This window comes from Archocentrus centrarchus, chromosome 6 (assembly GCF_007364275.1).
Source record: "Archocentrus centrarchus isolate MPI-CPG fArcCen1 chromosome 6, fArcCen1, whole genome shotgun sequence".
Taxonomy (NCBI): Eukaryota; Metazoa; Chordata; class Actinopteri; order Cichliformes; family Cichlidae; genus Archocentrus; species Archocentrus centrarchus.
The window spans coordinates 24,306,963-24,319,883 of record NC_044351.1 but is presented as its reverse complement, the minus strand read 5'-3'; the positions used below and the strand labels follow the sequence as shown (position 1 = coordinate 24,319,883).

The following is a 12,921-nucleotide window of genomic DNA, read 5'->3' as shown; positions in this document are numbered from 1 at the left end:
AAGTCATAAAGCAGGTGCTGCCTCCCCTAATGATTGCTTTGGTCTCTGGCAGATTGCCATGGTTGCCCACAGCATGCATGGAAGACACCAATTTGACTACAAATGCTCACCAACTGCTCACCAAGTGGCACTAAAACCTGAAAAAGATCAGTGCAAATGGAGAATGTTCAGCTTCACGTAAAAGTTGTGCCTCAGTGGTTCTTTGGGTGCAACAAACACATTTCAAAAGCAATTTTTACTTTGAAGGCAAACATTCTCTGCTTCCAGTTTACATTTTCATAGTTTCACCACAAATGTTGCTTGCAGTCAAGTCTGCATCTTTTATCCAACTTCAACAATCTGCTACTGACCAAACCAATTGCAAGCAGGTATTTGGTGCAGCACCAAATACCTGCTTGCAATTGGTTTGGTCAGTGGGCAGGTATTTGGTGCAGCACCAAATACCTTGCAAGCAGGTATTTGGTGCTGCACCAAATACCTGCTTGCAATTGGTTTGGTCAGTAGCAGGTATTTGGTGCAGCACCAAATTGACCAAACCAATTGCAAGCAGGTATTTGGTGCAGCACTATATACTTGTTTGTGACTAATTCCCCTAACGACAGCCAACAACCTCCAGCAACCACTTGCCAGCTAGTTGGGGAATATAAATCTTTCCCTAGAATTGGAAGTTGCCATGGGGTTGCACACCTCTAGGCCAGTGTAACTGAGGGCTTAAGCTACGTGCACACTGTGATATGGAAGTGATGTGGTTACTAGAGACCTCAGAAAGTGAATGGCATTCCACAACTTCAAGCAAATGTGGGTGAAATAACTGCTGGTGGGACCCAAGATCAACTTTTCTCAACTTCCAGGCAAGCAATTGAAACCACTACAAATGAGACTTTAGAATACGGTTGACTCACATATGGCCTGGTTGTAAATACTTTAGAGGGTTACCTAGACAAGCAGAGCCTAGAAAGTTTGCAAGTGACAAGCCATCAGCTTCAAAATAATGTGCGACAAGCAAACCTTCCAGTGTGTAGGCAGCTTTAGCTTACACTAGTTAGCAGGTACCTGTGTCTGTGTGTTGCACCCATACGGTCAATGGATACAGCTAGGTAGCATTAGCTGATAACTTAGCACTCCACTATTTTGTGTAAAGAGTGACTTCTGGTTCTGAAAAAAAAAAAAGAAAGCTAAAGGTTTGAAAATGTGAGTCTACAAGCCAATGGCTGATGCCATATTGGCTATTCCCTTTTTGTTATATATAGTGTATGGTGAGCATTTAACAAGCTTGGCTGATCAGTCTTAGCCTACATTTCCAGTACACTGAAAGGTTAAGTTAGACATTATTTTTTATAATTTGTATGAATATATAAAGTAACCATGAAATGTTGAACAAATTCATGGAGACTACACTGTAATCGAGAAACCTTGAAGCTATTTATGCATTTTCAGTCTCTAAACAATCTCAACACTAAATAGAAATGTAGTTTATTGCATGTCAAGTCAGTTTTTGTGTAAATGAAGTGAAATCTCTCAAACAATAAGATCATTTACTGTACAAAACAGGTCTATTTCTCTCTTTTAGGAGTAATAATGATGAACAGCAAGTGCAAATTTTCCATATATTTTCAGGATTAAAGTGAAACCTTACTGCACATTGTTTTAAGAAACAAATTTGCATCTCCATTTATCAAACACTGAGAAACTCCAAAAAGCCAAAAATCAGAAGAACAAATAGTTGCATTAAACTGAATTCACCATCCATTTTGTTCCATTATGAGCTAAGAGCTCCATAAATAATGAAGCTGATATATAAGTGTATCACAAACAGATGGTGAACTAAGACTTATTCGGACAAGGAAAGTGGGCGAAGTGGTGACATAGTGCAGTCATTCAGCAACAGCAAATACATACAAGCAACAAAAACCGTAAGACTCAGTACATTAACACTGTGATCTGCCGTCAAACCCATCGATACATTCTGGCAGTAAGCCTCTTTTCACATTGCATAGCTGACACAAGATATTTGAAAAACTGATCACATATCAAAGTAAGCTACATAAGCTCAGTCGTGTTAGCACAGATGGATAGAAGAATAGGACCAGGGCAGGGTGCAGGAGGAGTCAAAGTTGATATGTGTATTTTAATGTTTATTTAACACAGCACTAGTTGGTCTATGGATTTTGTGGTTTCCATTTTACTAAGCATACTACTTTACAATATATGTCAATTCATGTCAGTTTATCAGCAGATGATATTTATTGATGGTTCTCATTTTGCTCCAGCATTAAAAATTAAAAAATAATAATGTTTTAGTTTAGCAGTTTGCTAATTTTTTTTAAAAATGTGTCTTCATATATCACAGTTAAATGGGTGCGTTGACTGAAAATCGCAAAAGGGGGTGGTGTCTTGAGGTACATGTGATGCTGCTGCTTCTGACACATGTCAGTTTTGTAAAATTTCCTAAGTTTTTTGTCCCTCGTAGTGTCTCACTGGTACTGTTCCTGGTAGTCCCCATTCCCATAATGCTCCTCCTCTTGCATGGTCACCCCTCTCTTCTTTTTCCAACCCTGTTTTCGACCGGATGAATTGTCCGCTGTTCCGTAACTCTTTTTGGGAGCCACCGGGTTCTCGCCGGTGAGCTCTGACTCCTCAGCCAGCTCGTCCTCATCAATAATGCCACATTTGTCCTCGCTCGTGCTCTCAGGGTTGGCCCAGTCCTGCTGCTCTCCCGAAGCGAAGATAGCATAAAAGATGACCCCTGAGTAATGCACCATGGACGCAATAACAAAGACATTCTGCCACTCCAGACGAGTCTATAGGGAGATGAATAGAGTCAATGAATTTTCTGACAGAGGCAGACTTACTGATATTTCAATGATGTACCACTGAGGTAATGCTGTAAATCAGCTGCCTTACTCCTGGCACTGAAAATCCTGCACTTGCAATGTGTATAATAAATTTTACACTTCCATAAATTATTTACAATATCCTTTGATAGGTACAAAATTACATACAGCAATTCAATGACCCACAAAACAGTCATTCCTGATATAATTTATACATGAAATGGGAAAAAACATGTCAGAGTTTCCTGTAATGTTTTGTGTATATATTTCAGAATAGGAGACAAACAAAAGGCTGAAGCAATGACATAGTCAAAATGTCAAATAAAAACAAGCTTCACATTTTGATAGGAGGGAAAAGTAGCCTATTGTACCTTGTGTTTAGTCATAGCTCCAACAATAAGGGGACACACCATTCCAGACAGCGTTCCCACCCCATTAGAAATGCCCATCAGGATGCTGGCATAGCGAGGAGCAATATCCAAATGATTGACATTGAAACCTGATAACACAGTGCAAACAGTGTAAAGAGTGTAAACACAATAATAATAATAAAAAAAATCTAATTTTTATGGCATTTGAATGCTTTGTGTGCCTAAACCTGCTTTAGACTTGCATGCATGCTTTCATCTTTTTTGGATGCTTAACAACAGTCAATAAAATATTCAGTAGAAGAGCTTCTGTGAGGGTTTGGGAGGCTAATGCATGTATACTGCATCACACCCAAAGGAAACAAGACATCATCTTGTACCTCAATTATATTTCCATGCATCAGTTATAGAAGAATGAGCGATGGGGGTGAACATTCTGGTGCCCTCGTGTCAGCACTTATTGGTCGGACAACAAAAATCTTTAAATCTTTATTTTGATACCAACCATACATCTGTAAAGTTTTGCAACTGTATCATACTGTGTATTGTTTTGTTTTGCTGCTATTACATTTACCACATCTGTTCACAGATATGATCATGTGGTTAAAAACAATAGCAGCCGTGCTTCTGTATTAACATTTTAAAGTCTTTCAGAATGCAAAATAAATAAAAATACTAAAAATAAAAAAATCTGCAACATCCTGTAACATCCTGCACACCTTTGTACACCTTTATCAGCCATGCAGTCAAGCTTAAAGTGTTAAATTAAAAGCAAAAAACTAAACGTCAGTGGAAATACCTGAGATGGCAAATCCACTGAAGCCTACAGCCAACACAAGGAAGGAGATGGCGACCCCTCGCGTGTGAGAAAACCCAACCACCAACAGCAGAGTAGCCTCCATACCAAACCCTGTGACAAAACATTTATATATTAATTACTCACATGATAAACTCCATTATTAGTCAATCCAGTTGACATTTATACCAAGTATTTGTAAGTAATGTATGCTGCCAGAGTGGGATCGTGGGGTTATTGTACACTGCAGTGTCGTCACTCAGGTGGGGAATCCCTAAAATTATAGAAACATGTTCTGCAGAAGTGGGTCTAAAGAATATGTTAGTGTTGATATCTTAAATCATTCTATTTTTTAGTAATTTATTTATAGTAGTCCCATGACCAATATTATACTTAGGTTACAAGCAGCAAAGCAATAACTACTCTGAATTCACACACTCACCCAGTTTAACTGCAATATTTAAATTATTCATACTAAATCTTTTCTGCTCATGAACAGTCCAATATCTATCACTCCTATACTGTGCAGTATTCATTCAACAAAGTGCAATACTTATCCACTGTACATTATGTTTATATGTGTATATTTATCTATCTATTTATTTCATTTTTTATACATTCTATTTTATTTTATATATTTATGTGTGGACTTTCTACAGTGTGGCACTGAAACAAGAGTGGCCTTCCAATCTTATTGTACATGCTGTATAATGACAAATAAAGGCATTCTATTCTATTCTATTCTATTCTATTCTATATTCACTGTTACAGGGGCTTTTAATGTTACTGCAAGTTTAAACTTGTTCTAAGATGCAACAATGTAAACAGTCTAAACCATTATCGAAAAGGACTGTTAGTACAAAATAATAAGTCATAGTAATTTAGAGAGAGAGTCAGTGTTAAGAGAAGCAAGATATGCTTAGACTGACCTCCACAGTTCATGAGTTTCCTCACATTAGTGGTAGACATTATTTTGTTACTGCGTAAGAAGTCAGCCAGTTGTCCTCCAATAGGAACAATGATTGTCATCACCATGTGGGGGACAGCAGACAGGAGACCCACCTGTTGGAATATTTTAGACCTAAGATATGGAACAAGTCTTTGTGGACATTTTTTGTAAGTATAGTGATATTGTGAGGCCAACCTTGCTGATGGGAAATCCAAATACTTCCTCAAAATACGCTGGCTGGCTGATAAGAAGCAGGTAGAAGGTCCAGCTGCGGCAGAAGTTGGCCACAATGATCGCATAGACAGGCATGGAGGTAAAGAAGCGACGCCATGGAGTTTTGAATTTCTGTGATGGGAGAACAGGAGTCAGTCGTTGCTGTTTATGGACAGTTAGCTCCATAATTTGTTGGACAGATAAAGTTTTTGTAGTTTTGCCTCTGTACACCACAGTGGATTTAAAATCAAACAATCAATCGGCCATTCTGGTGTGTGTGTGTCATTACATGTACAGTAGACACACCTCAGTTGCACTCAGTTTGTGGATTGTTTCACCAATGGTGGTCTCAATGTACATCCTCTCTTCGTCTGTGATTGTGGGATGCTCAGCAGGACTTCCGTAAGCCAGCAGGAGCCACAGCGTGTACCATATGATCCCAAAAACACCTTTTCACAAAACAGTATCAATAACAGGTGAATTCATGCATTTCTACATATACCTTTAGAGACGCTTATCTTGGTAGTCAAGACTTTGTAAAGTATGAAGGAGTAGCTTGAGGGCAGCACAGATTAATTACTCCAAGTCCAGAACTCCTTTGGACCACAAGAATTTCGCATTATTAAAAATGAAGCAGGCGTGAGTCATACAGCCCAGACAGGAAAATGTTAATTTACATCAATAAATCATGAGATTGTATCACATCAGAACCAGAGTAGCTCTTTTATTAAAACACGTTTGCCAAAGTGTGAATTTGATGTGAGTCTTAATCATTCTAATCAAACTCAAAAGCAGATCAGATAAGGCTTATTGTGCCAAGCATAAAAATGCCAAAGAACAGCGTGACAGTCAAGGATGATTAAAGCCACTTTTCATGACACTGAACTGCGCATTTAACAAGTCATTTACAGTCACGGACTGTCTTTTACTGTCCATCCATCCATTCAATTCATATAGGCTTATTAATGTCTAAGAGCTTATTACATTTTTTTTTTTTTTACCCCTGGCATTTGCTATAATAATGTACTTATAAATACTGGTAACCATTTAATAATGGAGTGTTCTAATAATCAAGTCTGCAGTTAATCATATTAATACATTGTTAATTAATAGATTTTATTCTAGATTCTATGGAATACAAGGTGACAATCTGGGCACTAGAAAGGGTGAATTAGTACCAAAGAAATCCATGAGATAATCCCTTATTTCTTATGATAAAGCCATTTGTAATTATTTTAATATTTTGTGGATATAAAACAAATACAGTTGGAAAAAAAATAAAGTACTCTATCTTTTAGTTCAAATGTTTTACATATCAGGACTTAATGAAATATATAATCTGATCCTTAGCAGGTTGTAAAATTATTTAAATACAACCTCAGATGAATAACAACACATGCCAAAATACACTGTGTCATTATTTCACAAAAACTGCTCTCCATGATTCAACAGCTTGTAGAACCACCTTTACTGGCAATAAACTGAAGTACTAATGATTTTCTCTCTCACATTTGACTCTCAAAGAATTTGGAGTTAATGGCTGACTTTAATGTTTTTCAGTGTTTTCTTTCTCTCTGTAGAATCATGGATATAAAATTTGAAATGGTTTTATAGCCCTTCCCAGACTGATGGGCAGCAACAGTTGCTTCTCTAAAATCATCGTTGATCTCTTTCCTCCTTGATGTTATGTTAACACACACTGAAATGCTCCAGACCAGCACTCTGCCAAAACTTCTGCTTTTATTGAGGCGGTCACACTTTGCTGATGATCAGTTTAATCATGTGGATTTGATCAGCAGAACCTGGCTGCTACTTACCCTCCTATGGACGCAGTAGAGGTGCGCTGAGTTTTTCACACACTGTTTCTGCTTCTTATTATGTCCTGATACATGAAAACCTTTGGACTGAAAGAAGCTGTACTTTCTTTTTCACACGACTGTAGAAGGATGCCTGTTTTTATTTAAGCAGCCAAAATAATGCCTTTGACATTAGCCTTTTAGCTTTTTAATCTTTAAGTGAATGGATTTTTCACATTCAAACATCAGCCTTACCATAAACATAGAAGACTGAAGACCAGCCAATGTACTGAACAAGCACTCCGGCTAAAGGCATGGCGATCACTGCTCCTGCGTAGGATCCTGGGAACAATGGATGTCAGATATCATTGTCAATGTATTATTATTCCAGCTGTAATTCTGGAACTCTGTGATATTCAAATATGATATAACATGTTGTTTCTTGTATATTATTCCTTTGCACAACATTAAACGTGGACTAAGCCTAAATCCTTATGTTGTTGCAGTGACTCTAACACAACAAAACTGCCCCGTACGATGACGACGCGCCAACAAACACATCAAAGAGACGCATTAGTTTCATTGAATGAATGCTGTCAAAATCAGTCATTAGCGCTGCCATTACAGGGAGGATGTTTTAGTGTGTTTTCTATTATCTGACAGATTCATGAACGCCGTTGTTTTGAATAGAGCCGGGAGCGTGAGAGTGCTTTTGGACAGTAAGCAAGGTGACACTTCATTTAGGTGAATAGAGGGAGAAGCTCCTTCAGCTTACGCAGATGAGCTGTGCTCATTTGCAGACAATGTCAAGAGTGTTTTGATGCATGGGTTGTCATGGTACCTATTTAAAGTGCAACATGGTTAGTTAATTTCAACACAGACAACAGGGGGACCAGATCAACGAAACAAAATGAGCTCTCTCACGTCCATTTCCTGACTGGCCACGCTGCGACTTGTAAGGTTGTGTGACACACATAGCATAAATAGAGTCCACAGAGAAGTTTCACAAGAAGAAGCAGAGGCATCACCCACCACAAAATGATGTTGTTGCCAGTCGACTTCGTTCAAGAGGAGGCGCCCATTTGGACCACATCCCATGACATGCTGGGTAGGTAACACCCTAGCAGGGACATGGTGTGGAAGTTGGGAAAGATCAAAGACTGACAAAGGTGGAAATGCTTCACAGCAATAGTTTGACATTTTGGGAAACACTCTCTGTTTTCTTGCACAGAGTTTGATCATTTAATTGATAACCTTTCTTATATCTGTTCAGTAAATATAAAGGTACCGCCAAAAACTGGTTAAATGGCTGGTGTGGCTCCTCTAAAGATCACAGAATACCACAGATTGATTTGGTTTGATGCAAAAACCAAATTACACAAAAAGAATTAGGACCACTGAACCACATTATGTTTTTCTCAGAATTGAGACTTTTTTCTCAGAACTGGGATAAAAGTCAGATTTCTAATATTAAAGTCAGATTTCTGAGGTTTTTCTCAGAATTCAGAATTGGCTCTAATCATATATAACAATTACCAACTTTAGACTAGAAAATAAATAGTTTTGGTCTCTATAGATATTTCACAGTTAATGACGACCATAAAGCTTACAGGTATGCACTACAAGAGATATGGCTGCTGTGAGCGATAGATGGGTGTGGACTAGGTGACTAGCTGTCTGTCAGACTTCACTCCACCCTTAGTCACTGAATTGGACCTCTCCACTGTGTTTATGTGGTGCCTCTTGGAGCACTTTTAATTGAGTTATTTGGAGTCAGTTTTACTAACAGAGTCAAGAGGTCTGTGCTACTGGTTTGGCTTGTTAATTTACAGTATTGTAATCTTATTTTACTTAGTACTGTGTATCTGTGGATAGTTACTGTTCGCTTATAAGTTGGCACTCCACCCTCTCATCTAAATAGGGTCTCTTCTGGTGCCAACAAAGCAAGATGGCATAAGCATAGTGCCTCAAGGCTGAAGAGTAAAAACACAAAGGCATGCTTTTAGAGAAGGTTTTGTACCACACATAAACATCTGGTACATTTTGTTTTCTCCTGACAGAAGCAGGCAAGCAGCCTTCCCCTGGTACCATTGCTCTCATTTTATCTCTCCGAACTAAAAACAAATATTCATATTTTCACAAATGTCAAACTATTTCTGTCAGGCAACTAGTCATTGTTTTCTCTCTCTATCTCTCTCTCACACACACACACCCAGACACACACACACAGCCCCCCCCCCCCCCCCCCACACACACACACACACACACACACACACACCCCCACCCCCCTTACCTCCACTAAGCCTTGAAGGATGCGAACAAACATGACGCAGCCGTAGTGAACCCTGGCTGCGGATGGGATGAACATATTCAGCAACGATGTCAGGAAAATGGCAGCTCCAAAAACCCTGCAGAAAAACTGAAATGTCATCATTTTGCGCACAAGCAAAAAGGAATAAGTCTGAATTGCTTAGCCTATATAATAATTAAATGTACTTTTCAGGAAATTTACTTTTTCAACGCAGCCAGCAAGGCTTTCAATTAGCTTAGCATAAAGCCAAGAAATGGAGAAAATCCATTTATAGCAAAAAATAAATTCAACGTTTATGACATTTTTTTTTGGGGGGGGGGGGGGGGTATTGTTTCCCTTAATTTCCCTAAACTTTAAACTAGTCTTTTTGTGGAGTTTGTATTTTGATATATATCAGAGAAAACCAATGAACCCATTAAGCTCCACAAGGTGACAATATATAGCCTGTTGTAAAATTGTCCACATCTGTCTGTAACAGTGAAACACAACACAGACTTGCAACCCAGTGTTTGAAAGCTACTGTAGATGTCTGATACTGGCAGGCAGTATGTCTCCACATAACTGACATTCAAAGCATCTCAGTCAGCCTTATAATGAGACATATCTCACACCTCTGCCTTTCACTGGCTGAGATAAAGACATCCCCTTCAATCCACAAGTTTCTGCTTTATCACCACAGTGCCGTTTATAGCTCCCCTCTCTTTTCTCCTTTGCCTCATCCTCCCTTCTTTCTCTTTTTCCAAAACAGTGTGTAAGTGACACTTGTAATATTCCAGCGGCTGGTGTTTCAGAAAGAAATCAGAGGCAGGATCTTTCATTATTAACTCTGTCAGTGGCGTGTCCTCTTTTCCTGTGAAGCTTTTATTACAGGACTGCTATCTGCTCCATCAACACTGCTCACCACACCGTACAGCTTTAACTCTTTAACCGCACGGGCTGAGGAGGCGTTCCAATAAAAATACTGTAGTTAATTTTTTTCTATTTAATCCTTCTTGTGATTTTGTCTTAAAGGGGACCTGTTATGTTCATTTCCAACTCTATATTTTTATTCTTGGACTCTACTAGTGTAGCTTTGTATGATTCACAGTTCACAATAATGCCTCTTTACTTATACTGGGCCTTGGTGCAGCCCCTAAGTGTATCCAGTCTATGAAACAAGCTGGTTTAGCTCACTTACCCCTCACTTTAAACCAAATGTCTTCTGATTGATGCCCCTTATAAACAGCAGTGCACCTAACATCGTATAGAGCAGTCTATATGCTCAGCCTGCATTTTGCCCATATCCTGACATCATTATTTGAAACTCCAACAGTAAATGTATAATAGATCCCTTCAGCACACATAATTAGGGCTGCAGTAAGTTAAACCTCAGCTCATGGAGCAAATTCCATGAAATCCAAACCACACACGCATCAGCCTCATTATAAACAGCATTTTCTCCATAATGCACTGTGGGCAGTAGTAGTCATTAATTCACAAGTAGTCCAAAGCGGCATAATGTTTCTGTGGCCAGTTTAAAACCCAATTGATGATGTGAAGTAGAAACTACAGTGCTACTGTGAAACTAGGGAATAGTCATGAAGTGTGACCTGTTGGCAGAGAGCTTGTTGGCGATGAAACCACCAGGTATCTGAGTGACGATGTAGCCCCAGAAGAAGGAGCCGTGGATCAGCCCCACTGTCTCCGGGTCCCAGTTAAACTGAGCTTTCTGCAAGGAGGAAAGAGAATGCAGCAAGTGGATTTTTTTAAATGAATCTTTGAAACGAAACACACAGCATTCTCATTTTCTTAAAATACAGTGCTGAACTCATAAACAAGAGATACATGGCATGGCATGGAGAGAGACGTCAAGGGTCAAAAAATAAGATAAACAAAAAGTTTACCTGAAGCACTGGGGTTCCGTTTATATAGACAGTGTTGTTGTTCACCATCTCCACAATGGCCACACCAAGATTGCATCGAATGCCAAAGGAGATGCAGAAGCCCAGGCCACTGAGGATGGCGATGATGTAACGCTTAGGTAGGCCACCACAGCTGCAGTCTAGCAGCGGCACGGAGCGTGGTGTTGATGTGACCGGACGCCCATCCTCTGTCAATTCAATGTTGTCCTCTTCTTCCACATTACTGCCATCTATTTTCCTACAGAGTCAAAATCAGTCAAGAGTTATGGGTTCATCTTAAAAACTGTTTCTTTGAAGCTATATTTTTCTCGTAATTTTAGTGTCTCAATTAGAGGTGAAGTTTTTTTTAAAGTTCAATTTGGTTGCAGGTCATACAAGATAATATATAATGTGGCTTTGTGTGTGGATTTTCTTGGTAACTTCTATGAGGACAAAAATATTGCAGTAGCAAAGCAACATCCTGCAGGGGAAAAAGGAGAAGAAAATCAGCAAACTACTTTCAAGTGCATCACCCTCTACCTGCCCCACCACCCAGAATCCACCTTTTCTTTGCCTCCTCCTCACATCTGCCTGCAGAAGATTTATTATTTACTGCAGTTCTCCTCCAGCAAGACTTCTGTCTGAGGCGCCACAGTGGTAACAGCTGGTGTGCACAGTCACTGAGGAATATCTCAAGGAAAAGTAAAATAAAGTGTTCTAAGTTTTGCCAAATGAAGATATACGAAAATTTTTATTATGTTTTCTAATATGGATTAATCTCTAAATGTCATCATTAACATTACTGCCATATATGGGCTTCCACTTTTTAAAATTTTGTGCATCCTGTCATATATATATTTGTGTTTTTTGTTTGTTTTTCTGTAATTAAGCCACATTAATCAAAATTAATTAATGTATAATCTTTTTCAAAAAAGAAAAAGTGAAGAATTTCCTTTTTCCACTACTTCATAATGTATGCCACATTTACATGACCCACACACACAAAAAAAATCATTTTACAGGAAATTCTTGTAATCTCCTAAAATGCTTTTAATCTTCCTTATTCATGAAGACTCCTCCATCATACACAGACACACACCCCTCTGTGAAATATGTATTAGATATGAAATATGTATTCATATCTTAAAATAAAATCTGCAGTTACATCACCGACATTGCTTGGCAAGCACAAGAATAAAATATTTACTTATCATCAGGATTTCGGAGAACATGCCGGGCTAATGTGCTCTCTCTCAAAGGGTTTCATCCCTTTGACTTCAGATGCTCCATATTCAAGCATTTTTACAAAGTATCCACAATGTATATATGCATGCAGTTCAATAACGTGCAGATTGTGGACACACACTCTGTGCCTTCTTCCCACCACTCTCCATACAAACCCACTCACCGTTGCAGTTTTCCCAGAGAGTCCCCCACTGTGTTCTTTACTTCCTCCTTGCCAGGTTTAAACACCTGCTCTTTCAAACCTGCTAAACCAAAAGGCATTGTTTTTCTCTGGGTCTTTTTCTCCTCACCCTTTATCCCAAAACAGAGTCTTGATACCTCAAGAGCGCCCTTGGTTCTGAGAAGAGAAACAAAAATCCACTAGAAGCTGTTCCTCATTCCTTAAGTTTGTGGCACTGAGGATTGGCTCCACCTTTCAGTGGTACCAGGGGTCCCTCAGAGGTAAGAAAGAGTTTTGATATGGGATACTAAACAATTCCTCAGTTTCCAAAGTAACATTTGGCCAAAGCAACTCGAATTTGCTTCAACT

General features: G+C 39.0%; 1 protein-coding gene across 1 annotated transcript; it reads right to left on the bottom strand.

Annotated features, from left to right (window-relative positions):
- Positions 1-1,593: 1,593 nt before the first annotated feature.
- On the bottom strand, positions 1,594-12,676 carry slc17a8 (solute carrier family 17 member 8). Its single transcript, XM_030731014.1, has 12 exons — positions 12,556-12,676; positions 11,151-11,406; positions 10,857-10,975; positions 9,250-9,364; positions 7,989-8,076; positions 7,212-7,298; positions 5,467-5,609; positions 5,143-5,292; positions 4,928-5,060; positions 4,002-4,112; positions 3,206-3,333; positions 1,594-2,801 (listed from the first exon to the last, which is right to left on the bottom strand). Exons 1-12 carry the CDS (start codon positions 12,651-12,653, stop codon positions 2,475-2,477), a joined length of 1,755 nt encoding a protein of 584 aa, XP_030586874.1. The 5' UTR covers positions 12,654-12,676; the 3' UTR covers positions 1,594-2,474.
- Positions 12,677-12,921: the final 245 nt, after the last annotated feature.